At 46.7% G+C, this 23,009-nt stretch overlaps 7 protein-coding genes across 7 annotated transcripts; 3 read left to right on the forward strand and 4 right to left on the reverse strand.

Annotated features, from left to right (window-relative positions):
* Positions 1–387: 387 nt before the first annotated feature.
* On the reverse strand, positions 388–1,351 carry I303_108081 (40S ribosomal protein eS30; the record flags this gene model as incomplete). Its single annotated transcript, XM_018411332.1, has 5 exons — positions 388–418; positions 723–764; positions 880–904; positions 1,158–1,209; positions 1,301–1,351. 5 exons carry the CDS (start codon positions 1,349–1,351, stop codon positions 388–390), a joined length of 201 nt encoding a protein of 66 aa, XP_018260000.1.
* A 606-nt stretch (positions 1,352–1,957) lies between these two features.
* I303_108082 (uncharacterized protein) lies at positions 1,958–3,309 on the forward strand (the record flags this gene model as incomplete). The annotated part of the gene is made up of 5 exons (XM_018411333.1): positions 1,958–2,101; positions 2,179–2,245; positions 2,305–2,543; positions 2,620–2,833; positions 2,912–3,309. 5 exons carry the CDS (start codon positions 1,958–1,960, stop codon positions 3,307–3,309), a joined length of 1,062 nt encoding a protein of 353 aa, XP_018260001.1.
* Positions 3,310–3,760: 451 nt separating this feature from the next.
* I303_108083 (uncharacterized protein) lies at positions 3,761–7,377 on the reverse strand (the record flags this gene model as incomplete). The annotated part of the gene is made up of 8 exons (XM_018411334.1): positions 3,761–3,909; positions 3,980–4,205; positions 4,327–4,741; positions 4,870–4,923; positions 5,018–5,099; positions 5,222–5,270; positions 5,350–5,425; positions 5,558–7,377. 8 exons carry the CDS (start codon positions 7,375–7,377, stop codon positions 3,761–3,763), a joined length of 2,871 nt encoding a protein of 956 aa, XP_018260002.1.
* A 3,561-nt stretch (positions 7,378–10,938) lies between these two features.
* Positions 10,939–12,274, reverse strand: I303_108084 (60S ribosomal eL31 domain-containing protein; the record flags this gene model as incomplete). Its single annotated transcript, XM_018411335.2, has 5 exons — positions 10,939–10,974; positions 11,130–11,356; positions 11,462–11,555; positions 11,996–12,137; positions 12,255–12,274. The coding sequence occupies 5 exons, from the start codon at positions 12,272–12,274 to the stop codon at positions 10,939–10,941; spliced, it is 519 nt and encodes a 172-aa protein (XP_018260003.2).
* A 682-nt stretch (positions 12,275–12,956) lies between these two features.
* On the reverse strand, positions 12,957–15,989 carry I303_108085 (uncharacterized protein; the record flags this gene model as incomplete). The annotated part of the gene is made up of 3 exons (XM_018411336.1): positions 12,957–13,337; positions 13,467–15,132; positions 15,253–15,989. 3 exons carry the CDS (start codon positions 15,987–15,989, stop codon positions 12,957–12,959), a joined length of 2,784 nt encoding a protein of 927 aa, XP_018260004.1.
* A 431-nt stretch (positions 15,990–16,420) lies between these two features.
* I303_108086 (uncharacterized protein) lies at positions 16,421–17,814 on the forward strand (the record flags this gene model as incomplete). Its single annotated transcript, XM_018411337.1, has 3 exons — positions 16,421–16,578; positions 16,681–16,912; positions 17,014–17,814. 3 exons carry the CDS (start codon positions 16,421–16,423, stop codon positions 17,812–17,814), a joined length of 1,191 nt encoding a protein of 396 aa, XP_018260005.1.
* Positions 17,815–18,834: 1,020 nt separating this feature from the next.
* On the forward strand, positions 18,835–22,278 carry I303_108087 (uncharacterized protein; the record flags this gene model as incomplete). Its single annotated transcript, XM_018411338.1, has 1 exon — positions 18,835–22,278. One exon carries the CDS (start codon positions 18,835–18,837, stop codon positions 22,276–22,278), a length of 3,444 nt encoding a protein of 1,147 aa, XP_018260006.1.
* Between the last annotated feature and the right edge of the window lie 731 nt (positions 22,279–23,009).

The following is a 23,009-nucleotide window of genomic DNA, read 5'->3' on the forward strand; positions in this document are numbered from 1 at the left end:
GGAGTGCTGTTTCACCCGTCCAAGTAGTCGAGAATACTCGATCAGAAGAATGGTACGAGTACTGCTTCCCTTGGCCTGGCATTTCAGCAGATCAATCCGATCAAACAAGCTGAAACAATGAAACATTGCTAGCTGATGAGGACACAAAAGCACTCTCAATAGTAGAATGGCTTTGTATCTGCAGGAACGCAGCTAGGTATTACAATGACGATGAATATAGCAGAGATGGAAATCCGAATACATTGCGATATAAATTGATGTAATTCGATATTCCCCCAAATCCAATCCAATCCATCCAGGGCAACTCCCAAATCCAAACGGATCGATCCTACAAAGAAACCATGTTGTTTGACTTGTTCTAGTTTTGCTTTGTTGAGATTGAATCGTTTATCCGGATTTACCAGCTGGTTGTTGGTTCCTATTGATTCCAAATCCAAGTCCAAGTAATCAGCATCACTCTCTTCTCACCGATTCTGATGTCTCAGCCAATTAAGTAGAGCAGAAAGAAGGAAGAGGAAAGAGAGAGATTCAGATAGGAGCGAAAGACTAATTTCTAGTTGTAGTTCGTTCATGTATTTTCAGAGTGAACTATGCTTGATTTATGTATCATCCGGATGGGTGTAGGCGTGGGCGTGGATGTTGTTGAGTGACAGCGAGACGCAAAGAGAGACAAACATCGCAAAATATAGAGAGAATAAAGAAGAAAAGAAAAGGTCACTCACATTCGTCGTTTACCGCCGGGGGCAACAGTGACGTTAACGAATCTAATGGTCAAACATGACAACGATTAGTACGTGACCCAAGCCTGACACCATTCTGCGCTATCTTGTTCTATCTTGATCGATGTGAACGTGGACGTAGACAAGGATGTCGACATACCGTCTGTTGTACTGGATTCTCTTCTCTGTAGGGTGAGGACACGGTCAGCGATTACTCCCATTTCATGATTGTCCATATTTTGAGCTGGCTCATCCGCTATCTCCCTCATCATTTCGACTCTCACTCCAATATCCATACGTTCACTAAACTCCATTCCAAGGGACTTCCTCTGCCACTGGAAATTCTCGATCCCCTTAACGATCGCAATACTCCACACATTCTATCTGTTGTTGCCCATACACCGCAATACCTCTTCAAGAGACGAAATAATCACTCACTTGCTCGACCTTTAGGGGTCTTCTTCTTCTCTTGCTTCTCGACTTTAGGAGCCTAAACAAACGTCAAACCCCATCAGCCTTTTCTTTCTCCCTATATCTCATCTATCATCGCTCCTTATGGTGGATTGAGATTCTAAACCCACTTGAGATCTGACTTTACCCGCTCGAGCGAGGGAACCGTGGACCTTACCCATCTTGACTGTGTGATGTGGTGGGTTGTTGATTGATTGGTGAATTGGTAGTTGGTGTTGTAGTACGAGAGGGGCAGCGGCAAAATTGACGATAATGACGGGTCGACAGTTCGAGATCGAGGTAAGAAGGGAGCGATGGCGGAAAAACACAGTATCCTATGATCAGCTTCCTGTCTTTCGTCTTTCCTGAGTCCAATGGCGAGTGGATGAGTCGCAATGGACGTGGACCTACCTAATGTGTGTGTTGAATTTGAAGGATGAAGAAGGTAGGACTATAATCTCTTTGAGTCTGTCGATTTGATGATAATTCGATGCAGATGCTACGGTGAGAGGATTCAACCATGCGCCGTACAGTGGTACAGTGAGTGACAATCAAAGATTTCGTTGGATTTTGGCTTCGGCGTTTTGCATCATTCGGAGTTTGGAAGTCAGTGGCATGTCTGATTCCGCTGCACCCCTCGAATTTTCAGCTTACATAAGAAGGTGAGCGACACGTGGTTGTCTGTGTTATCGATTATGATATTTCGGATATCTCCTTGCGAGTTGGGTTTTTGTTTCTTTCGTTTCATCTCAAGCTCGAATCTTGGCTCACAATCTGAACTAGGCAAGATGGTCAATCCGAGTGGAAACAATGAGAATGAGATCGGGAATCGGAATGGAGAGCCTTTTACTAAACGAGCAAAGCTACAAGATGGACCCACATCATCGTATACTATGGCATACTTAGGACCACCCGGAACATATGGCCAGATGGTAAATATCGGTCCCCTCATTTCGGACATATCACTCAAGTTAACATTTTAGGAAAGCTGATCTGAGTGTTGGCACAGGCGGCAGCAGCATTCAAATCATGCTACGATACAAATATCGAGTTGATACCATGTCCAAGTATCTCTGGTGAGCTGTTTCACCGTTGACAACCTTGTTCCCATGCTGAGGCAATAATACCTGAATAGCGATATGGGAAACATCAGCGACCTTCCACGTTTTACCTCTGGAGAACACGATACATGGCGGAGTGACCGAGACCTTAGATTGCCTTCTCTCGAGCTTGCATGGTGATGACACAGAGCTTGGTGATACCCAACGACGGAGAAGGATAATAGCAGACTTGGCACTGCCTATAAGCCACGTGTTAGTAGTGCGCAAAGGGGTGAAGAAAGAGGATATCAGGTGGATACGGAGTCATGAGCAGGTGAGTTAATTATTAATATTATCACAGCCCTGGATTGCAGCTGATTGATCGACCCATTTGTTGACTGCGTGTATAGGCATTAGGTCAATCATCAAAATTCATCAAAGCTCAATACCCCACAGCGAAGCTGAAGACATACCCATCAACAGCCGGAGCAGCTATCTCTTTACTAAATCCAACGGAGGCTGATTTGGAAGAAGGTGAAGGGGCGGCACTGTGTTCGAAGGCCGCTGCTAAGCTGTACGAGGATCAGCTGGATATCTTGTACGAAGGCACGCAAGGCATTTCTAGTGAGTCCATACCGATTCTGTGCTTCATGATGCTTGACTCTCAACTAATCATATTGATATCCCTTCACCGACTCGAAGACAACTTCACACGTTTTATCCTTCTATCCAATTCCTCAACCTCAGAATCACAGACGCCTCTACCTACAAAACAATGCGCGTCGCCCAGTCCCACGGCGTTCTATATACTACCTTCCGCCAAGGAGATAATACCGTTCTTCCAGCATAGCACAATCCGAAATATCCACTCCCGACCTAACCCTATTCTCACTTCGAAGGGAGCGCAGAATGGAGACTCGCCGCGCGAAAAATGGGTGCACCGGGAAGAGAGGTTCTCAACGCTATACTTCATCGAAGTGGACGTCTCCCTCTATGAAACGGACATCGACCGAATACAGAAGGACAAAGGAGGTGAGAAGAGTTGGTATATCGGTAAAGCGGAATGGAGGGTTACAGATCAACAGATATCTGCTTTGTAGTGAGTATTGATCCTTACAGAATTATCTGATTGGACTAGAATTTGTGGCTTGAAACACGAAACAACTTTCAGGCTGATATTCGATACTCTAGGTTCACCTCATGCTACACCATAAATATTAAATGACGATTCTAACGAACTGCTATGCACACAATATACATCTGGCACGAGCGATCTAAATCCGATTTGATTCGATGGAAAGATCTATACTACAATTGATGTCTACTTGATTGATGTCTACTACTATAATTTTCCCCTACTCTCAGCAGCTACCGTATCCATCTCCTCGATATTCCTCTTTATCGTTCTTGCGCTCTCTGCCGATATATTTCCTTCAACCATGAACCGAATTATTATTCACTTTTACCCATTCGCAAACCCTTCTCCTTCCCCTTATCCTTATATACTTTTATCAGCTCCGTCCCTCAAACACGAAATACCATATCCGCGATTTAGACCAATCGCTTCTTCTCGTGAGCTCCGAATTTCTCAGCGCTTCCGTCCTCGGCCATGAACTGCTTTCCTGTCTGTGGAGTGATAATCGGATTCGAGAAAGTAGGCGACGGGGTATAAAGTTCCTTTTCTTTCTGGTAAGTAAGCTCTGTACAGTCATAATTATCAGCTCAACTATCAACCCCCCAAACGCTGTCAAAATACTGCGTCAAGCTCACCTTCTTGATCGTTTTCAAGTGTTTCCATTCCGATATTCGCGAACGACGGATGACCGTTCGTCTTCTCAGGCCTCTCAGGTGTAGGTGTACGTGGAAGGGGGAGAGACACGGTCGTATCTCCGATCGAAAATTTCAAACACTTCCTTCCTAGCGTGGTGTCGACTCTGCCGGTTGGAGGTTGAGATAGGGATGCCAGTGGAATATCGGGAGAAGAATTTCGAGTTTCCTATGAGTGGATAAACAACTTGATTAGCATGGGAAAGGAAAAGCAAGTTTATCGTCGTGCTTTCAGGCATGCTGCGGGTCTGTGCGGCATACTCAGTGAGTTATAGGATTCAACCACTCACGGTATCTTCCGATTCCCTTGATTCCAGTTCTTCCTCTGAGAGCAGCTCAGCAATGTCTTCCTCGGCCACAGTAGACCTTAATTGACTTTCCACTACTCTACTCGTCGATCGCCTTTCCTCTCGAGTCATAGGCGTCTTTCGAGCCTTTTTCGCTTTGGGGGCTATATACTCGTCGTCATCGCCGTCATCGCCGTTGTGGACCGAGGTCACCCATCTACTTGGTCGTCTCCTGAAGTTGATAGTTCTCAGAGTGGCTTTCTCCTTCTCCGTCAGAACATAAGGTTTGACAGGTTTTGTGTGCTTGACCCAATTTTCGATTCTCGCTCGTTCCACATTGAAGGCATTTTGATCTAACCCGTATTCACGCCATTGTAAGGCTAACTCGTCGAATGTCGGTATATCGATGATTTGCGATCTGTCATTCCACCAAACGAATCGATCGATCATCCAGAAACCTCGTCAGCATACATGCTCGCTCAGCCCCTCGTTCTTCGTTCTGCCTTCTTCGGATGTATCGGTCGTGTAAGTATGATCATTACTCACTTCAAGCTGGTTCCGGGGACGGCTAATCGATGGAAAGGCCACGAAGCAATATAACTTCGTACGTAAATCACCCGCACATTCAAATCACGTCAGCCATGTTGCTGGTGCTCATGGAGTGGTGATAAGGTAAATGTGGAGTATCGCTCACTTGTTCAAATTTCGCTGGAACGATTCCCAAGGTCTCGTAACCGTTCCTCTCGAGATATGGTCCTTTATATCCCTTGAATAGACTGATGGTTTCGAATCAAAACATGAAATCAAAGGCGAAATTCAAGATCATCAGCCTGGATGTGCTCACTCTCAAGTGGAGAGATTCAACGATTTTAATTAATCGAAGCTGAAGGGTACTCACCAAACTTGGCAAACTGGAAAAATGCCACAATCACCCACTCAGGTGTCAGCTACGGCACATACATCATACCGATCTCATCTGACCTATATTTCGCTGATAGATCCATGTGCACTTCACGAGTGACTCACGGCTTCTGTATTGGGTATGAACGCCACTTGGTTCTTCATAATCACATATCCAGGATACTTGTCGAATGCAAGGAATCTTATCCGCAGAATGGACATACAGTGAAGACAGGCACGTTGAAATTGAATTTGAATCAGCTTACTGTTCACTTCTCATTCCGCGATATCTCAACCAGTGGGTGTAGCTATACAGGAAATTCGAATCACTCACTCCATGAGTTGGAACAAGAAAGCACCCGTAGGTACTTTATCCCCATTCCTATTCTTTGCTCCGTTCGTATTATTCGTACCATTCGTACCGTTCGAGCCATTTGCAAGCACCCTGGGCCTATACCCGCCACCACCATCATTTTTGTCATTTGCTTTACCACCGACTCCATTTTTACCATTTTTCTTCGCCTTCGCTTTCGCCTTCGCCTTCGCCTTCGCGTTCACCTTCATCGTCACTTCGAAGATCATCTCCGCTTTTACGATTCTATCCATCTCACTGTGCTGCTTCGAACCCTTTCTCGTACCTTTCTTCCCATTTCCATTTCTTGGAATTTGCGGAACCTTATCCTTGGCGATGGTACTGACACTGACAGGACGTTGTCTCGTAGGATATCTACCATTCGTACTGATCGGCTCTTCACTCTTTTCCCTCTCCGCGCGTTCAGCAATCACTGAGGATGGAACGATCTCGGGGGATGCTTGATGGTTCTGCTTCGGCTCGGTAATGGGAATGGGAGTGGGGGTGGCGATTTTGAATTTCGGACGATCTTGGAATATTGGCTGTAGCAGCGGTGTCTTCCTAGGACTAGGAGCAGAAGTAGAAGACGAAGGTGATTCTGTATACTGGTTCAAGGAAATTACTCTCGTGTTGGAATTGAATCTGGATTCTGAGGTGGAATTGGGCTGAGAGTGATTCGTCTGATCGGGATTACATGCCGAGTCTTCACTCAGTTCAATCTTCATTACAGACACTTCATCTTCACCATCAAATCCGATCTCCTCTACGTCGACGTCCAAATGGTTTCGTCTCGTTCCGATACTGCCATTCGCCTCACAATACCCTCTGGGACTTGATTCGTCCGAATAAGGCGAAGAAGAGGAAGCCTCGATACGATCAGTCACAAGGTTTGAGTTTTTCAAGGCGATGGGCGGTCCAAGAGGATATTGTTGATTACTACACCCCATATCAGATGTCATCATAGTGGTTGTAGCGTCGTACAGTTGCTGGTGGTGATGAGGGCTTTTCGGAGGGTCGCGATATTCTGAACTAAGATGATTATCGATTTGATCCTCGAGATTCACACTCAAATTCACTTTCCCGCCGACTCGAGGGAAAGGGAATGATCGTGATCGACCGTATAGGGAAGGTTTTACCATTTCTTGCATGTTGTGACCAGGAATGAGACTGAGCTCTGACTCTTGGACGTGGTTGGTAGGTACCAAGGAAGGGCGGTGAAAGGAGGATGAAGGTCGAGATTGCGGATTCAATCTGGGTTGTGGCGATTTGTCGAGCGATAAGGGGATTATAGATTGCCTTTGAGTTTGAGTTTGAGTTTGAGTTTCTGTTCTACGAGTACCTCTCGTCTTTTCTTTACTGTATACCGCTAGATTCTGATTCTGGTTGTGCGGAATTACCAAAGCAGGTCTAGGTCGATAGGCAGGCCAATCGGGCGAGGATGATGGTAAGAAAGGAAGAGCTTTCCAATCTTCAGATAACCAAACGGAGCTGCAAGTATCGTTTTTCATCAGAGGATGGAAAGGGTTATCGCAGATCCTCGCGTATGTCGAAGGGTCAATTGAAGGAAGGGCGGGGTAATAACTGTCTGAAGGTTGAGGTCGAGGTTGAGGCTGAGCTGAATGAGATACCGAAGTCGGAAGCAGGTTCTCTGATTTGGTAATGTACGAAGAGCTTTGATCCCTTAGAGGAGGGAATGGACGAAGATGGTTATTTGGATCGAACAGTGATGGATTCAATAATCTGGGATTTATCGTCTCGGGAAGAGGAGATGAGGAAGGAGAGTGATCATGATCGATATTCATCTTGAGAAGGAAAGTCTGTTTCGATCAAGTCAAGGAAGGTCAAGTGATCGCGATGATGATCACGACTTGGCAAGAAGGAAAGAAGGAAGGAAGGAAGAAAAGTCTGTTTTACTCTATTTCCTTTCCTCGCTTTCTCTTCCCGTCCTCCTTTTCCTGCACAAAGCAGAACGCAGAAGCAGATAGATCGCTAGCAGTGTAAGCAAATAACGAAGGAAGGAAGGAAGGAAGGAAGGAAGGAAGAGCAGAAACCCAGAAGGAAAATAGAACAAGTCGTCGGTGATGGAATGATCAAAAGGGCTAATGGGGGATGTCAAAGAAGGAGGAATGTAGAGGGAAGATCATTTTGTACAGATAACTCTGCTTCAATCGACTCAACTAGACTATAAGCCATATCGGCTGATCTCTTTCTTTCCTGGCTATTGAGCATCATACGAACATTACACGCTTTACACTTGGTTACGATTAACCATAAGGTACAGTCAATCATCAATCGCACAGACCGCAGACCATGTCCATTGCCGATACATGTTCATACCTAACTTGATACCCTCAACCTTATCCATAATTCCCCAGGCATGTGAGCAGAGGATTTGTCAGTAGATCAGTGGTCTGATATCGGTGGAGGATATTTGGTATTCCTTTGGCTTTTGATTTTGATCAAGGAAGGAAGGAAGAACGCGCCCAAAGAAGTAAATTAGGAGGTCAAAGTCAAGGAGCAGCTGAGCGAACACACAAGCGCAGCAGCCGTCGGCATATCCGTAGTGTATGATCCAGTATGAGTGTCTCGGAGGATAGAGGAGATCGTGATGATATTGACGGTGAGCTTGACAACCTTGCTTAGTCCAAAGGGCAGGAGAGAACATATAATGTTCGATTTCTTCGATAATGGTAATTTGTCAAGTATTTTCAGTGGGGATAGAGTGTTAGTTGATGGTAACTTGCTCCTCTAATCGATCATACCAAAGGTATCGTTAAGAGAGAATGAGTAATGCCTCGCCAGGAATAGGGGAAGAAGGAAGGAAGACGCCGAGGAAATATCGTCAGACCAGACCACTTGCCATGTCGAAAATCATCGATCAATGTTGATAGGTACATATGTCTTACTCTTATCTTTAGTCTGATCAATTCAAAGGACTGATGATTTCAAGACTAATGAGCACGAGTGGATGATCAAGATGAGGAAGAAGGAAAGTCGAAGAAGCGGTGGCCAACGAAAGTGGAGGAAAGTACTGTAAATTAGGAAGTCGTAATGTTCGGCTATTGATAGTGCTGTAGTGATACAGTAAATCAGTCCGAATAAGGTTTCCTTTTCCTTTTCCTTTTCCCTTTCAATCTGATTTTTTACCCGAGGTCTCGGCTGGCAATCAGTCCATTATAGTCTAATCAGCTATACTCGATGGATGGGGAATGGCTCAAAGTACGTCGAGTCGACTCACCTTTCCTTCTTTGTCCGTACCCAAAAGTGGCACCCACTGATCGTCCTCTCCCAAGTCTGAATTCATCCTTCTATCACTTTCATCCCGATGACCACGTCTTAACCCATCATCGATGTCGCTCGGGATTACCTCTTCCGTCTGTGTGGTTATCTCTAGATCAAGGGGAAGGTACGGATGATTGATGGTCTTGATGGAGTTTCGAAGATGAGAAAGCGAAATTGGATGTGGAATCAACCGATTACTGGATCATTCCAAGGAAATGAGGTTTTCAGGAAATGATCAGGATGAAACGACCCGTTAGAGCCTTTGGGGTCTTGATTGATGGAGTTGTGTACCCCGCTTTAGGTAATCTTCAAGTCGGTCTAGAAGTTTCGGTACCTTCAATTCTAGATAGCAGCTAAGTGGGTTGGTCTTCGCAAGCCGTTTTGCTCAGGTCCGATCTGGATACCAAGTAATGAGCTCAAGCTCGTATCTTCAATCTTCGAAGTCATCTACTTATGCATTACATGACCCTGGACCATGTGTAGATGGTTGAAATAGCAATGTGACGGTAGAATCCCATGCATTGTTCATTTCTAAAACCGAGGAAAGGCGGCAGGCATGATTTGTGATTTTTGATTTTTGGATTGGTACAGTGGCGAAAAGGGCGGTTGTTGACGCGACTGATTGTGTGTGTGCCTCATGTTTATCAATTTGATGGTGATGGTGATGGTGATGGTGATGGGTGATGGTGATCTAGGGTAACACAGTAATTAGAGCTAAAGGATAGGACAGTGTGCAGCATACCAAATGACGGCAAGATGACGATGGTCTATGTGGACGATGCTTGTACAGTGGGGATAGGCTTATGGTTCAGGATAGATAGATAGATACGGTGGGGGACACCATCAAGGTTGACTAGGTACCGGCGGATAACAAGGACTTACGTACTTTCATCAGCATGTTCACACAGACAGAGCGGCGGTCGAGAAGCTTCCGACCAGCTTTTGATGTGTGCCTCATTCCGATCTTCCCGGTGGGGTGGACATAGAGTAATCAAGGCAATCAAGGTAATGAGACTAGATAGAACAGGATCAAGGACGTTGATTTTGCTTTTGCTTTTGGTGGCTTGGCTCGAGAAGGATGGATGGTTGAGTACCCCGTAATTACGGACCGGTGTATCCTATCAGTAATCCAGTAATGATGCGGTATTGCAATATAGTAAAGCGAGAAAGAGAAAAACAGTAAATAGAGAGATAAGGTTCACCATGGAATTTTCATGCGTATATGTATCAATCCTTACACACTGTGTGAGCGAGCAGACATATACACATACAGAGGGACGATTGCCTACCAAACAAAAACACAACACAACATAACATAACAAAACAAAACAAAGACGATCAATCTGTCTCGATTATTCATTGTCCATCAAACAATCAGTACAGTCACTCCGTGATCACTCAATTGTCGATCGCCATTACTCGTAATCAATTTTCCTTATTGTTCTCTTCCAATCGCAATACACATGGATTCACGTATGCCTGACTGAGCGCATCGTGTTCCAGGCGCAATCAATGTCGACTTGTAAGATGACGCAGTGCGTATTGCGTGGATGCAGATCTCAAACGTACTGTCACAGGTAGTATTACCGATGTACCACGCTAAGTCAAGAGGCTGAATAATATTGATGGACCGAGTCCTTGGATACCTTTGAACACGACCTTAGATTTTAGCTCAGCTCGAAATGACTTCATTCGATCAGAATCTGCCGGATGGTACCTTTTACGTGAATGAAGTATTCAACATAGCACATAGCAACGTCAGACGCTCGATTATTTCGTGATCCGTCCGATCAGGAGTCATTAGCCAGAAGAAGCACTTCATCTTCCTTTCCTCGTCTCAGTCAGTCAGTCACTCAATAGAACTCGAGCTCGAGGACGCATTAGTGTTTGTCTGTCAACCTTGTCAATCGATTCGTTGCAGATTAGCTGCTAAATGCTAATGTCGCTATTCAGGTTCATGTCCAAAGCCGGAGTGATTGTGTGATGTGTCATGTATCATGGCGTGCATCCCCGAAATATGGAAGACTTGAACCCGCTAAGTAATCACGAGATCCTGCTAATGTGGAAGACGTTGGAATAGTTTACTCGTCACCCTCAACGACAACGGTTTGGAGGCCCTGTGTCATTACACGTGTATGTCAACAACCATACTTTCTTTTCTCCCTTCTTCTTTTCCTTGCGGGTCGGACCCTCTTCTCCTTCCCGTCCTCCAGGGAGGGAAGGGAGATTATGGATCAAAATGAGTCAAATAAGTAAAGATGCACCGACTCACCTTGAAGCTAGTAACACCCTCGACGACGGAAGCGAGCACATAAAGCTTCTCCTTGGCTCCCTCGTCATCGTTTCTCTTTCTCTCAAGTCGGACTCGGATTCTTCGGGGTGGCGATCGGATACCTCGGGCCCAAACAGCTTGGTTGAGTCCAGGGGAGATTCGGACGTCGTTGACACCCATTGACTTTTGAGCGAATTCGACGATCGACTTGATGGCTTTAGGGGCCTCTACAATATCCCAAGTAAAACAAATAACCCAACATCAGCTTCGTCCTTTCTGTCCTTTGTGCACAGAGCACACAAAGCCAAGCGGAAACTAGAAACTAAGCTCACTCTTCTTGAAAGACAAGTCGTGGACTCGCTTGTGCAAGTGGATGGTGTATTCTCGGGTTACAACATCGTGTAAAGCGGATCGAGGGGTTCGGGTCTAAAATTGAAAAGGAATTCCAGTCAGCATCCGGCTTGAAAACCATGTCACATTCAGAATCCATCCCAAATCCAATAATTCTTCTACACTGCTCTTCCGCTCTATTGGCTCTATGGCTGCGATACGAGGCTCTCTCCCGGCTGTTCAGTGAATATACGATCTAGATCACGGTGATGGTGTTTCATGTGCGATGGGTCTGATGCGGAGACCTTGATGACAGTTGCTCGAGATGCGATATGAGCATATTGGGTGATTGTTCGTATATTGTGCTATTGTACCCGTTGGGAAATTTCGACGTTGTCGCTCGCCGTTCGACTGATAAGAGGCGATAGTATACCACTTTATGACCATATTGATCTCGCGTCGATGGAATCCTTCTGGGCGGAACGTTGACCTCGACCAATATCAAATATCCACGATCTACCTTCTATGTCTCCCACTCTTGGTATAGCCGTATATCCACTGAACAACCTCGATTCCCAAGCCAGTCCCAGTTCCTGCCATGCACAAACATCCTCCCTGACAACGAGATCCTGACTATGCGAAAAGACTACTAACCTTTCTTTCCTTTTGAGTGGGAGCCTATGTGAACGAGATAAACAAGGATCAGTAAACCGCTCTTCGACGTAATATTGATATCAACATCCTCCATCCATTTCTTCTCCTAGGCCATTATAACACCTCCTTCCAGCGACGTACTCCACATCCTTATTCTCCATGGTGTGATCCCTGTGTTATCTTCTCCATTTCATATGACCCCTTTTTGATCTTCATCTATTCCGACAACCTAATCCATCCCCTCACCTCCAACCATTCAAGCGTCCATTTACATAACGACCTTCTTCACATTCCCCTCACCAATCGCCAGTCTGAGCAAGAGCGCCGACTCACCATTTTGACCTCTTTTTAAAGACTTGATGGATGATCAAAAGTATAGCTACAAACAACGATTTTTGGTATTATCTAGACTGACTATCCAACGAGGACGAGTGAGCGAGTAAGCCAGGCAGCAAGCAGCGCAGGGAGCAAGCACCAAGCACCACGCATCAAGCAAAACGAGTACGCTCAGGGTGGAATCTGTAAAAACCATAAAGGAAAGAGATGAATGTGGCACCTCGAAAAATCGAAGACCCATCGGGGATAAGAAACGAGCTTGTGTCATGGGCGATTCTTAAATCCGACATCTTCGCTTATTCACTATTTTCCGGTTCATCGCAATTCACGTTGACATGCATAGGCATGGAAAGTGATACCCAAAACATCATCATTGAATTTGATCTGGACAAGCTTTGTACAAGCTGCAGTGAATCACCCGAGTAGACGCATTTCATAGCGTACTACATATGCATGATACCGACACATGTACAACCAGGATACCGGATTCAGCCATGCATCAACCACTTATCGCCCATCAAGATCCATGCTATCACTGATATTCGCATCACCACTTGAACCCGGGTTATAAGGCTGAGCTGAAAGACTGCCATTCATCGTTTGATCTTGATATATAGGGATCTGCGGGTACGAGGTCTGTTGAGCAGGCTCAACAGAAACTGGGAAAGGTACAGAGTTCGATGTAGGAACCATGTGAGACTCCGATGCAGTTGGGGGGATCGTAGAAGGTGGGATAGCTGGAGATGTATCGGGGGGACCAGGTCCGACTTGGGAGATAGGTGGCGTCGGGGTCGATGTCGATGTCGACGTTGACGTTGAGGTAGCTGCAGTAGAAGAGGATGAGGAAGTCCGTTTCGACATGTAATCTTTGATCGTCTTGGATATTTCCTACAAAACAACGTGCCAACGATCGGTCTCAATCAGCTTTGGACGTCCTTTCCTACAAATATACTGTCCGTCTTTCAATCGTGGTCAAGGTCGAAGAACAGTCTTGAAATTGGATTGTTGGCGGCTCACCTGTTTAGCAATCTTCGCATAATCCTCTTTACGCTTCTCATTCTCGTCCCTGATCACCTCCAGACAAGCAGCCATGACTTCCTTTGTCCACGCCTCTCTACCATCTTTCATCTCTTTCAACTCATTCTGCACTCCGCTTAGTGTGTTTTTCAGCTCTTGGATCTCTTGATCTTTCAGCGATGCTGAATAACTTCCATCAGGTTCAGATGAATGATTCTGAGCTTGTCCAACTTCGAGTCCAAGTCCATTTCCAGGTCCAGTCGCAGGTCCACCTTGTCTGATAGTATTGATCTCATTCCTCATCGAGGCAATACCGTTGGAGATCACCTTGAGATTCTCAGTGTGCAACAAGATTGTAGCCGCTGAAGCCTTTTGAACCTCGGTCAAATTCGTGTAATCCGCTCTGCATCTCTGGATCGTATCGGCCAGAGCCTGAATACCGCTTGAGATCTTCTCGAATACACCAGTTCGCTGCGCTTTGTCTTTCATCAAGGTCTTGACATCGGCAGAAAGGGTATCGAAAGCGCTTGAGATGGCGTTCATCATATTTCGCACGTCGGCTATATCGTTTTGACCAGGTTGACCCGTTCCATTCACGTTTCCGTTGAATTGAGGATGGATATTCTTGAATTGCTCAGCTAACCGAGTCACTTCCAACCTGAGCTCATTCAGTCGATCTGCTGTTGCTTCTACTTGAGGTTGGCTCGAAGCTTGCTCCGCACCACGAGCTGAGGGTCCCGCAGCGGGAGCGGGAGCGGTAGCTGACGAAGTCGACAAAGTTGATAAAGCTGTAGACAACTGTGATTGGAGATGTCGAACTTGTCCAGATAATCTCGCTACTTCTCTCTGCAAGTGCCGTACCGATGACACATCTTCCTCCATGGACACATCTACGCCTTGTGACTCTGACGCTGAAGGTCGTCCGGAGGGGCCGGATTCTTCTACTCCACCGTCATCTCGTTCTTTCCTCTTCAGACCTCTGATCGTACCACTTGAGTCCCGCCTATCTTCCAGATCTCCCCATCCATCATATTTCCTCCTTTGCTCAAAGCGAATTTCTCTATCTAGCGCGTCATTATCCTGCGCCATGAGAGCAGTCTCCACCTCGTCAATCCTACTATCAAATTCATTCTTGATATTTTCCACTATATCCAATCGTCTGGTGATCTCATCTAAGATAGCGCCGACTTTATATTTCTTCTTCTCTGTCGCGGAGGGCGCTGTCTCATCGGCTCTCTTCAAGGGAGCCTCAGGGGGCGGTGGAGCTGGAGGTGTGGGTGGTCGATCTTCCGCAGGCGGAGGAGGCGCAGGTATGCCCGATGAAGATTCAGGTGCAGGTGGTCCACCTCCGCTAGCTCGTAGTGTCGGAGCGAGTTCTTCGATCTTCCTGACGCGTTCTTTCAGATTATCTAGCTCGAATACACTGATGATGTCTGAGGGATTGGTGGTGTTGGTAATACCGATGGTGCGCCTCATGAGTTCGACAAAGCTCGCGTGGAGCACTGCCATATGTTCGTCGACCAATTTCTGCGCCTTGCCAACTCGTTTCTCGGCGTCTTCGAATGTCGGGGTCTGGCGGTTCACATGAGGTGAATCTGATAGGCGAGCGAAATGCTTTTGTGCAAGAGCATGTTGAGAGGTAGTGATCAAAGCCAAATGCATTGCTCTATTGCATGAGTGTAATAGCTCTCGTCAGCAAAATTAGAACATCAAACAATCCAGAGAGTCATTCAAATGGTATGATGGTCAGTACAGTGAGGTATGCTCAGTGAGAGCTGAGACATACTTTGCGAAACTCTCTAAAGCAGCGGTGACATTGCCAGTACTCGGCACAAGCGCATCTCTTCCGCTGGGTCCTGCGGCCGATGGTCCAGCTAGAGGTGATCGACCACCATCCGCAGGTCGGTCGCCTGAACCGACTCTCTGCCGGTCGGGATGACGATACGACGCGGTTACTGGCGGTCTGTTCGTATACGCAGCGGGCTGAGCTGATCTCGGATCTCTTGCGTAAGGCGAGACGCCGCCTGGTGTGTATGCAGGATTCGGGGAAACGATCTGACCAGGTTCGGCGTCATGGTAGTAGCTACAATCCATTTCGAGGTCTGTTAGCATACCAGAATGGAAGATTGCTAGAGTGAGGGTGAGTGAGGAGATGATGATGATGGTGGATGAAGGTAAAGGTGCTTGCCCGGTATAAGGTGGTCTACCTCCTGCACTCCCCTGTCTATTACGCGCTTCAGGACTCCTACTTCGCCTTGAGCTGCCCACATTGACATTGGGCTGGTATGGCATATTCAGCGTCGATGACGAAGAGGATGTAGAAGGGGCACCGTATGTAAGATTCCGAGGATCAATCGTCATCCCCATTGGTGCGATTGGTGCCATTGGTGCCATTGGCAACGGACTGTAATCCGGTCTCGAGGTTGACCATCCTCCACTAACAGGAGATCGCCTGTGATCGTAGTATGCCGAAGACGAGGCTCGATCTCGGTCATTCCGCGGCGAAGTAGGTGGGCGAGACATGTTTCTTGCCTTGCTTCTTCGTCCTCGTCGCGATCTTTGCCTGTCTCGGCCTGGGCAATGACACTGTTTGAGCGAGAATCAAGGATTGAGGTTGTCAAGTGCGAATAATGTTGGGACCGCGTCTTGTTATTGCTCTCAGGGAATCGGACAAAGGGAGGTTGATCACGTGATCAGCACATACGTATATAACCGAGAAAGATGAGATCATAGCAAGTTATCATTCTAGGTCCTATTATCATCGCCATCACACCGACAATAGAATGCCGCATTCCTTTTCCAATATGAAAGATAAAGCATTCAGAGAACAGATAAGTGTGTTGTCTCGACTCGAACATGCCCCATCGCATCCGGACAAAGGATATAAGCCCTGCATCTTTGTTTGCAGTCCTTCTCAGATCGCTCGATCCCCTCGATCATCCACATAGCACATCATGCTCCCAGCGACCCATAAAGCCATTGTCATCGGCGCTGGTCCCGGTGGATTAGCAGCCGTCAAATCACTGCTTGATTCTGGGGTCAACAAGATCTGTTGGATCGACAGAAAGTTTGGAGGTGGGAGATTGAATGAACTGTATCGAGAGATCTCATCGTGAGTTAGAAGTTGAACTCGAGCTACGAAAGTGGTCAGAATGACGCAGTCGGACAAATCCTGATCAAGTCTGTTTCCTTTGATTGGGAATCATCGATGCAGAAACACAAAAGTGAAGATCTACCTAGATGCTGTGACTTCGTCTCCGACATGTCAGCGAATCATCGAGAATACGCCTAAACCAAATGCTATAACCGCTTTGGAGAGATACGATCGAGAGGCGACCTGTCAGCTGAGTGTAGCTGGAGATATGGTCAAGATGCTCGAGAAGGGTTTGCTGCGGCACAAGGGAGTGGAGAAGGTGGTTGATTATGTCAAAGAGGCCCGTCTGGAGGTGAGTAATGAGTCTTGTATGATATCCATACTCGGTCGATTCGCCATAGAGCCAATATGGTGAAATGATACTGATGTGGACTTCTCACACTCTGCATTAAGGGGTCCACATGGAAAGTCGGTCTATTCAACTCATCTTCGTCGCCCATATCTGCCTCTCGGTTGTTCCTATGCACAGGCTCACACCCGATCATACCTTCGTTCCACAAACCGTATAACGCCGACTTGGAAGTACTGGATCTAGATAAGTGTATGGTCAAATCGTCATTACCCTCCTTATTCCCTCAAGATCGAAAAAGCGTTGTTGGCGTGATCGGTAATTCCCATTCGGGGGTCTTGGCTGTACGAAACCTGTTCGAAATACATAATGAGGGCAAAAGAGATCTGAAGATAATGAATTTCAGGAGAAGCGATATACAGTATGCGATCTACAGGGAAGACGGGATCGTGAATGATAACACCGGCTTAAAAGGGGATACAGCGGATTGGTCAAAGATATATATGGAGGATCAGCCTAATGGCCAAACGAAGGGCGATAAGGGTGAGACAGTTATTGAACAAATAGATATTAGCAAAAACGAGAAAGAGATCTATGGCAAGAGGTTGAAGGAATGTACACACCTTATTTACGCTATAGGATATCAACCTAATCCTTACCCAACTTTGTTCGTTGATGGTAAAGAAATCAAGCAAGATGATTTGGAGTTCGATCAAGATACAAGTGAGTTCAGTTTGAACGGACAGAAAGTCAGGGGGTTATATGGATTGGGTATTGCGCATCCTGAGAAGACTGAGGATCCAGAGGGAAAGGTGGAGAGTGCAGTGGGATTAGCCAAGTTCTTCGCTTTTGGAGATAAGAATAAAGATAGATGGGCCAAGGACGTTCAGCATCGTAGCAGGTAGGAATTCGATCGTACGCATTAGCACATTGTCAGCTGTAGAGTGATTTAGATCGATGTGAATGAGATAGCTTTAGTATGTTATAATCTAGATGTGTGTATCTCTGGATAATTCGACACTGTTTTGAGCCATCCAGCAATTATCCGATGCATTGCGTTCTCGCTCGCTTTGCAACACCCAGTCTACATTTCTCAGTCGGGAGATGGCGTCTCGTCGTTGGCATGACACCATTACTCGCTTAGGAAGTATGCTATGCAACGCCGATATGTCAGACACGAACCAACACATGCACACATATTGTCTGTGTGAACGTGCATTGCAGGGGACATATGCATCATCATATGTTACGTAGTCAGAGAGGTCACATAATAAAGTTGCCACTTGTAGTAAGAAAGGGAAAAGAAATCAGTCGGGTGGTTTAGTGGTAATTGAGTTTACAGTTTAATAGGACAAACAAACACACAGATCATCATCATCAGCATCATATACTATCATCTTCAATACTCATCATCCTTATCATCCACAACAACAGTAATTATATCACGAGCAACACCCTCCCTGGTGTACCCACTCATCCCACCCTCAACCCATCGCCGTCCCTGTCTCACTCATTACAACTCAAAGCCTCCTATTCAATATAATATAATCAATCGCAACCTAATGTTCGTGTACCTACAGTAAATCGGCTCTCACTGAAAAAAATTACCGGCAGGACTACTATAATCAATCAGGCTTAGAGACAAGATGCCTACCGATCAGATGGGTTCAATGGGTTCTGCGCATCAATTCATCTGTACATGAGCTTGACTATATTCACAACACATCGCCATTTCATTCTAATTCACATCTGAACACTCGAGTCATAAGACTCAGTAGTCAGAGAGCGGATACACGTGAGTCCCTTCTCCTCTCTGAAACTTCTGAAAGGGTAGTGGGCGACCAGACGGACATCGCTAATGTCTGCTGAGATTCCTTTCTCCAGCCGCTTTATGACGGTATAACTGAACTACGATGACTTCCAAGATGTTATCTGAAATAACGAATCTACCCCCCTTACCTCCTTCTCCATCTTCCTCCTCTCATCGACGCTCTTCTTCAGTGCGACTTTCCTTTCATCCTGAACATCAAGCCCAATCATCGCCCAACAGATCGAGAACCGCATCCAGACCGACTGTGAAGAAATTACCCTCGTCAATACGGTTATTTCAAGAACAACACCTAAATGAGTTTGCTCATCTGCACCTGAGTGAGCATGAACAGCGCACCTCAGAGGAACGGGAACAGATGCTGGCGGCTGAAAAAGAGAAACTCGAAGAGGCCAGACAAATAGGCAGAGCAAAGAGACAAACGATGGCTCATCATTTGGTATCATCCTTGGATGACAAGGAAAACATGAATTCTCGAAATGGATGGAGGCCACTCAGTCTGCTTGCTCGCCGTCAACCTTTGACCAAACCTACCACCTTACTGGTTAATCCCCCTTCTCAGCCTTCCTTCCAACATCAGAAACGCAGGAGATACTCGAACCGAACTGAACTTGTTACTCCGACCGAAATTGACACTCCTGACTTATCATCGCATTTACCGTCTGAGATCGACATCAACTCCCCTGATCTGGCTTTAGTCACTCCGAATCAACTTGAATTGGCTTTAGGCTGTTCATCTCCACCACCGATACCCATCAAATCCGAAGCTCGACGAGAGGTCAAACCAGGTATCAATGATGGTAATAATTCTATCCAATCATCAACGTATTCTTGGGCATCGTCTTTCTCCGGTGAAACCGCCGAACTCCGTACAGCGGCTCATTACGTGCCGCCGATCTCCGAGGAACGGGCCACGCCTGACAACGAAGAGGGACCGGAAGAAGTGCTTGATTCCCCTGAAAAAGTTAAGAGGAGGAGAAAGCGTATCGTAGCTATCGCTCACACCGTCAGACAACTTGAAGGTATCGGTTCCCGAGATGTGGAAGATCCAAACTTTTACCATCAACTCGTGAAAGCTTGGAATGATCGACCGGGTAACGTGCAACCTGTAGAAGCTGTTTGGTCTCCAGCAACGACGGTCAATCCTTCACCTCCACCGATCCCGCCTCGACCGAACCAACGAGGACTTGCTGATCCTTATCTGGCTCCGCCGACTTGGTTAGCGCCTCCCTCGTTCAACCCTCTGGGCTCCCACGATACCGTAATCAACGGCTCGCCAGTCCCTTCATCGAATCTGGAACACCATTCGCCTAATCCAGACGATGAACAGTCGACCAACGACCATTCCGACGAGAGTTGTGCCAGCTCGAACCCTTTCAGATATTCTTACGCAAGCAGTATACATGATTTGGCATTCGCGGAAGCGCTTCAACACGGAAACAAGCTGATGAACGAGAAAGCATGGCTGAAATCGCCTTTGTTCGACCAAGGGACATGGTTCGATGCAAATACGCCTTCAGCTCCTTTGCCTGCTGGTCAATTTTCCATGGCTCCTCGAGTACCCTCACCGACCTTAGCAGAATCACCCAGCAAATCAAGTGAGAATGATGCCGAGTCCGCCTGTGTGCCAACTAATACACCTCTTCAACGCACACTGAGACGGCAGAACGATACTGTCTCCAGGTTAAAAGATCGACATCAGGATCCTGGATTCATAGACGCACCTTTGACACTTGCCGGTCCTTCGCAAGCTGGACCATCGTCAGCTCCTCCAATAACAACGACGAATTGGGGATTGGGCTTCCTTGGCAATTGGTTGAAAGATGAACTGAAGGATGAAACCCAGCCGCAACAGGGTTTTCAATACGGGGAGGAAGGGATGACAGATTATCGGGAACAACCCGATCCCATAGTGAATACGAGGCAGAACAACAGCAAGACTTCGAGTTTCTTAGCAGAAGGCGATATAGTAGGCTTTCCCGCGTCCCTCTCAGGCGCCCATATCTACCAGCGACCATCACAGTCGGCTCAAGTGCCCATCCAGGAGGACCTCGATATAGAGACGGAAATGACCCGTACCGACGGAATGATTTCCATGGAAACAATTCCGCTAAGCACAAATACAAACTCGAACAACAGCATCAACAGCAACATCGTATTACCCCCTCCCCTCCCCACACCGGAAATCGAGATCATCGCACAACGGACCGGTCAACCGAAAGAGATGATAAGTCCAAAACAGCCCGACGGATGTTTAGTCCTGGCAAAAGAATATCAACTCTCGAACCCTTACCCACGTCAGAACTATTCGATCCCCTCGGACATCTTACATCCGCCGGCGTCAGCATCACACCAAGAACCTCTCTTGATACCGAGTCTGAACGACCCATCTCCACAGAGACAACGGCAAAGTTGTGGGGATGGGGATTTGGAGGTAGAAGTCGAGCAAGAAGCAAATCTCTCGGAGCATCAAGCGTTATCACCACCACTTCCACCCCGAAGCAAAAGCAGAGCGGAGGAGGAGGAATCTTGGGATTTATCGGAGATCTCATCGTACCAATATCAATACCTTCACCGGACACCACCTTTGAATATAATACACCACGACAAAATCCCAACTGTCTCGACGCTGACGACGACGACGACGATGAAGACGCCCCAACTCCACGGATCATTCCCCAAACCCTCATCGACCCCATCGAACCTCGACCTGGACATGGACAAGACGGAGACACTACCACCCCGAACTCCGAAATCTGCGCTTCGACCGGATTTACCGCCTTTACCGCCCACCCCGAAATACCGTCGAGCGACCCCTCCATTGCTCGTCAACTCCAGTTCTTTGATGAGAGATCAAGAGATATTGAAGAGTATCAACGGATCCGACAAAGCTGGAGCTGGATGTCCTCATCCCGGTCCGCATCTGTCTCTGGATCAAATTGGAGTTCAGGCTCATCGTCCGAGCCAACACTTAAATTACGACCACTCTTCTTACCCTCGATATACGGAGCGAGATATCGCATCGATGAGGATGAACACAGTTGAGACTTTGAGAGAAGAACACCCTTCTTACCCTGCCGCTACTACTGCTGACTCGTCTGAAGACAGTCAACACTCCATCGCGACATCGAATGTGACGGGTATAGACGGGACGCCTCGGATACATCCAAGTGCAAGAAATCAGGTAGATACGGAAAAGGGATTACCTCAGAATGGGCACGCCAATCTCGAGTCCAGTCCCAGCCCCAATATGGCTCGAGCACCGATGGCGTTATTCATACTGGGCTTTGTTTGTCCTTTGTTGTGGTTTGTAGGTGGATGGTCGATACGATCTTCCCCTTCTCCTGCGCTGGGACATCCAGCTTCAGCTGCCCCCAAGGATGTAATAGCCACAACACCAAGCAAGCGGACGAGAATAATTAATAGGATATTCGATCATCCCGATTCGATGGTTCGGAAATGTAGATACGCAGCTGTGATCTCGACTCCTATCATACTTGTTGCTGTGGCGATTATTGTCGTTTTGGTTTTATTACTTTAGCTGTTCTTCCCGTATTTCCCATATCGTATTTTCTCGTCCAATCGTCTAGTCAATTTGTCCCGTCCTTACTTGGGCTTACAACATCATCACTTAAACGGACTTGACTTCATACGCGGACAATAGCATTTTGATCTGTCTCATTGTTGTACGAGTATATTCCATCGATCTAGATCGAAGACTCAATATCATATCATATTCATGGACACTCATTTAAACCCGATATTTCTCAAGTATATATGAATGCTTCTACAAGATCTTGGACATTCGGACATTCATCTACCATATCTTTGCTTTACGAGACGACACGATGCATCGTATGATCATGCGGCTCGATGCATTTCATGCGCATCTCTACCTTTTCATAGCTCTGCCCAGCAAGATGCCATTATAATGCTATCATCACTCGCAACCGCAGACGCCGTCCTGTCATCTTGTTTGGCGTGACGCGGAAACGCCAAATAAGGCCAACCGCAGACATCGGCGATAAGATAACGTCGGCGGTTATGGTAAACACTGAGCGAGGAGTGTGTGGTGCCACTTCCGTGAGCTGAGCGTACGGTGAGAACGGGATTATTCCGGTAATTCAACTTTACTCGCGTATGCAAGTTTTCGCTATATGCACCATACCACCATACACGCCATCCACCGTACAGCATCCTCGTGCTTTGCTGCCTCCGTACCAGTCGTTCACTCGCTCGTCGGCTGTGGATCGTGGATTGTGGATTCATCAA

Source organism: Kwoniella dejecticola, chromosome 10 (genome assembly GCF_000512565.2).
Source record: "Kwoniella dejecticola CBS 10117 chromosome 10, complete sequence".
Lineage (NCBI taxonomy): Eukaryota > Fungi > Basidiomycota > Tremellomycetes > Tremellales > Cryptococcaceae > Kwoniella > Kwoniella dejecticola.